This window comes from Perkinsus marinus (assembly GCF_000006405.1).
Source record: "Perkinsus marinus ATCC 50983 genomic scaffold scf_1104296961244, whole genome shotgun sequence".
NCBI classification, from domain to species: domain Eukaryota; phylum Perkinsozoa; order Perkinsida; family Perkinsidae; genus Perkinsus; species Perkinsus marinus.
The window spans coordinates 1-1,179 of NW_003205793.1; the positions used below are offsets into that span (position 1 = coordinate 1).

A 1,179-nucleotide genomic window follows, 5' to 3' on the forward strand; every position below is an offset into this window, starting at 1 on the left:
GCCAGTCACAGGAGCTGCAGTAGTGACAGCAACCTCATCGGTCACAGCAGCTGTGCTGACCGGGAAAGGGGACGTGATAGTAGTAGGCTCAACAGGAGCACCGATCGTAGTCGTGACAGTTGCAGCCTCCGTAGTGACCTTGGTGGTAGCATCAGAGTCATCCTTGTCTCTACCGGGAGCTTCCCCAGCTGCCGTGCTGATGGTCACTTCGCCAGTCACAGGAGGTGCAGTAGTGACAGCCACCTCATCGGTCATAACAGCTGTACTGGCCGCCACTGTGGCATCGACAGTAGCTTCAGAACCAGTCGTACTCGTTGCTTCGGGAGCTGCTGTCGTACCTTCTTCGCTTGTAGCGGCCTCAGTGACCTCATCCGTGACTGCAGCAGAGGATGTGGAACCTCGGAGAGCCTCAGTCGGTACACTCGTGCCGCAGAAGCATGAGGCATCCGAGCCGAAGCAGGTGCTCGGCGTCTTCCAATACTTACAATATGACCCAGGGTAAGTTGTGGCACACTCTGTGTCGCAGTCATTGACGTTGCCCGTCACGGAATTGATGTCCTGGAGAGCACAGAGAGCGACGAAAACAGCGGAGAAAGTCCGTGAAGCCATCATAGATAAATGCAAACGAGCGGCGGGAAGCTGAGACTAACTGGATGACTAAGAAGGCACATTTCGAGTGTGACTCGCACAATCGGCGACTCACGAGCTGTCATAGCATCCACGATCCATAACCTTGATGACTGCGTCTCATTAGTTGTGGCCAGCATACGTATCGTCCACTCGTTTCACAAGATACTTTGCTCAGTGCGGTATACACTCATTGTCCATGGAAGCCGACCAGCTTTTCAGTGAAAACCTCGTCGTGGGGTGAATAATACAATTACAGAGCGATTCTTGTATCGTGGATGTGAATCGCTTTTAAAGTTGAGGAGGCTGGCGGTGGATTTGCTTTGAGAGAGGGGCCGGTTGATGATATCAAACGATCATAGCTTCGCAGTGGGTCGAAGGCTATACATAGCGACAAATATACAGGGCGTCAAATATAAGTACAGGTCGTCTATAACAGGCTCTTGAGGTCCGAGATGATAGTAATATCCGCTAACAACTCCTTTCGTGCCCATTGGATGACGCTTACTTTCTCCATTGATATAACACGATAGTGTGAATCGATAGCTAATA

General features: G+C 51.3%; 1 protein-coding gene across 1 annotated transcript; it reads right to left on the reverse strand.

Moving 5' to 3' along the window:
* Positions 1-60: 60 nt before the first annotated feature.
* Pmar_PMAR026434 (conserved hypothetical protein) lies at positions 61-612 on the reverse strand (the record flags this gene model as incomplete). The annotated part of the gene is made up of 1 exon (XM_002772361.1): positions 61-612. A coding segment is annotated over one exon (552 nt), but the record flags the coding sequence as incomplete, so codon positions are not given.
* Positions 613-1,179: the final 567 nt, after the last annotated feature.